We start from the raw sequence: 3,400 nt of genomic DNA, 5'->3' as shown, positions 1-3,400 counted from the left end.
GCTACTTCATTTAATCACCTTTTGCTTGTAAATTGTCATCACATTCATGTTTCTGAATTGGTTGTAGAACGTGTACTTTCCATAATTGCACAAAGCCGATTGTAGTTCTTTATTATCTACTGGTTTTATTTCTCATATGATCTTCGAAACCTCATAACAAAATCATTTGAGTATGTAAAGTTGCATAACTAGCATAGAGAAATTCAATGAAGCAAACTCATGCAATTAGTTAAGAGTTAAGACTAAACAAAGTTGCTATGAAGACCAACTCCAAGTCACACAACCACCAGTCATAACAAGCAACTAGCATGGATTAAGAACGTACGTAACAACCCTATAGATAGGCATAATAAGAACGAAATTCACTAATGCAAAAGGAATAAATTATGCAGCTGTTAGGTTTGCCAAGTTTAGCTGCCTCCAAAGACGTAGAAGTTATCAGTGTAAAGACACAATCGCCACCTTATAATTGATAAAGCTGCTAACTTCAAGTTTGTGTCCTCCTCCAATCTCCCAAAAGTGTTGTTCTGTTTGTTGTAGTACAACACAGAACATTGTGGGACATACTCCAATGGGAGTTCTGAGTCTTCATCCTCAATCCTACTTGTTGTATAAACAATTAAGCCACCATCACCATCTCTATCCCCAAGTGGATGTAACCATTCTTTTTCAATATCAAAACCAGGCAGAGAAATGCTATACTCCTTTGTCCATGATGCTTCAGTAATCTTCTCCTCAGACTCCTTCCTTAACATCCATATTTCCACTGCTGAAGGCTCCGCAGCTGGATCCACAAGGCAAAGATGTCCCTTTAATTCAACCACGCTTACAAGATCGCCATCAACCGTGTAAAAACCTTCTGCAGGGGGCGGAGGGATTATTTCGAATTTTTCTTTGTTTAAACCCAAGGAGAGGATATTCTCCTCGTTTTTCCTGACAAAAATTGTCCAATAAAAGACACCATCGACAAAAGTTCCCCATTGATTAATAACTTCATCGATTTTGAAAGGACAGCACTTCTGAGCAATTTTTCTCCATCTACCTTTTTTAGAAGAATTCTTGGTGGAGACATTAGTACTACAAAAACTCAAAATCTCACAACCAGCAATAGGAAGTTGACAACCATCTGTAGAAGAATCAGGCAAGCCAAAGATTAAATGGACAATAATATACTCATTCCTGGTGGGATCGAATCCAACACCCCCTGCCATCCAGTTCGAATTGTCAATATTGGGGGTGACCTCTGGCAAGTCGATGAGTTTTGGAATGTTAGGATTATATATATAAAACATATCTGGACTTGATAACCATATAAAATCTCGGCATTGTAGTGAAAATGATGGAACTATTTCATAAATTTCACGACGATCATCCCGCCCATGTACGAGTGAAGGAAGAGAATGGTCGAACGTGACAACTCCATTCCCATCTATACCGCATATCTTGCAGGAGGTAACACACCCGGTTCCCTCTTTCTCGTGCTTTTGGCTCAAATAAACTAGCACTGGATTTTTCTGGGATTTTTCGTGGTGTAAAGTCCAGAAGATTTCAAGGTTTGACAAGAGGTTGTACCATTGTTTGCATACTAACCTTAACTTGCGAAGCGTCCTGACTCGGAATCTTGACAGAATCTCAGCCAGCAATTCTTCAGGAAGATCAGAAAGCACCGTGCTTTGCTTCCAAGCTTTCTTTGGCGGATCTGCCATCCAAAACTTCTCTTCTCTTCCAAGCTTTCTTGGCTTCCAAGCTTTCAGTTCCCACGCATGCTTGAGGCAACAATCTACTGGCGGAATTCAAGAACAATAGAGGGTTTATTGAACATTGAACTCTGGTATATAAAGTGTAGTATGTATGAATATAATGTGAACAGACTAACGTAGTAAATGGAAAGATCCTAATTGATACGATGTATTCTTTTCCCTTTTCTTCTCCAAACCAGTGGGACAAATGCATTTGGAAAGTGAACTACCTATTGCTTAATACTACTACAAAGTAATAGTCTTTCAAAGCAATAGTCTTTTTTTTAATTGCTTTCAGACGATAAAAAGGTTGTAGTTTATAGAAAGAAATTGTAATGGAGCTTCAGTAGTATTGTAAAAGTTCTTCCCAAAAAAGTTTTGGGTAACCCAAAAATTTGCCTAATTGCTGGAACTCTAGATGTAAGTTGCTGTTTCAGAACAAACGATGCCTTTACCATTGGTTTCATGCATAATTACCAAACCTGCGCTGCAAGAAATCTGGTTGGGATGGCATTTGTGGGGAGGGGGGATTTTTCTCCTGCTGCCATTTACATCATATAATTATTAAATATATCAATTTGGTCTAATTTGGTCTTTAATTAAGGGAAACTTGTCTTTTATCACAAGAAGATATCATATTATTTATCACGTGTTGCATACAGTTTATAGAAAGCCAATGCGTATTGATTTAGATTTCAAATCATATCAAATATCAAAAAATTACTAAAGTGATATTTATGATTTCGCATTATATTTTTGGCTAAGAATTCACAAAAGTAAGGCAAGATATAAAAAATAAATAATGATAGTGGCCTATCCATGAAGGCACCTGCAAGGACTAGTAGAGCGGGACGGCATGGGAGGAGCGAGTGATGGAATAGGGATGAGGGAGTTAATTTACCATAGGACGGGGGTGAGGTCGCAACGGATCTTCTGTCCCACACTCTATGCTACTCTCTGTCCCATTTTTTATTCTATTACTATTTCTCCTACATAAATATCATGTTTTAGTTCTTTTTTGTTTCCTTGAGATCCAATAACTATTAATTGAGTGAAAAATAAATACAACAGCTTAAAAAAAGCAATATATAATAGAAAATTAAAAAATATAGCAGAAAATTCATAAAAAATCTCATTTTTTATGCATTTTAATTTTTTGAATTTGTTAAATTTTGTGTATTACTCAATTACTAGTTATTGGATCTCAAGGAAATAAAAAAGAACTAAAACATGATATTTATGTAGGAGAAATAGCAATATAATAAAAAATGGGACAGAGAGTGGCATAGAGTGTGGGACAGAAGATCCGTTGCGACCTCAATTCATAAAAAATCTCATTTTTTATGCATTTTAATTTTTTGAATTTGTTAAATTTTGTGTATTACTCAATTACTAGTTATTGGATCTCAAGGAAATAAAAAAGAACTAAAACATGATATTTATGTAGGAGAAATAGCAATATAATAAAAAATGGGACAGAGAGTGGCATAGAGTGTGGGACAGAAGATCCGTTGCGACCTCAATTCATAAAAAATCTCATTTTTTATGCATTTTAATTTTTTGAATTTGTTAAATTTTGTGTATTACTCAATTACTAGTTATTGGATCTCAAGGAAACAAAAAAGAACTAAAACATGATATTTATGTAGGAGAAATAGTAA

General features: G+C 35.6%; 1 protein-coding gene across 1 annotated transcript; it reads right to left on the bottom strand.

Annotated features, from left to right (window-relative positions):
* Window positions 1-410: 410 nt before the first annotated feature.
* Window positions 411-1,706, bottom strand: LOC113769240 (F-box protein At3g08750-like). The gene has a single exon (XM_027313706.1). The coding sequence runs from the start codon at window positions 1,704-1,706 to the stop codon at window positions 411-413; it is 1,296 nt and encodes a 431-aa protein (XP_027169507.1).
* Between the last annotated feature and the right edge of the window lie 1,694 nt (window positions 1,707-3,400).

This window comes from Coffea eugenioides, chromosome 4, assembly GCF_003713205.1.
Source record: "Coffea eugenioides isolate CCC68of chromosome 4, Ceug_1.0, whole genome shotgun sequence".
NCBI lineage: Eukaryota > Viridiplantae > Streptophyta > Magnoliopsida > Gentianales > Rubiaceae > Coffea > Coffea eugenioides.
Note: the sequence above shows the minus strand (reverse complement) of the source record. Positions and strands in the feature narration are given on the sequence as shown.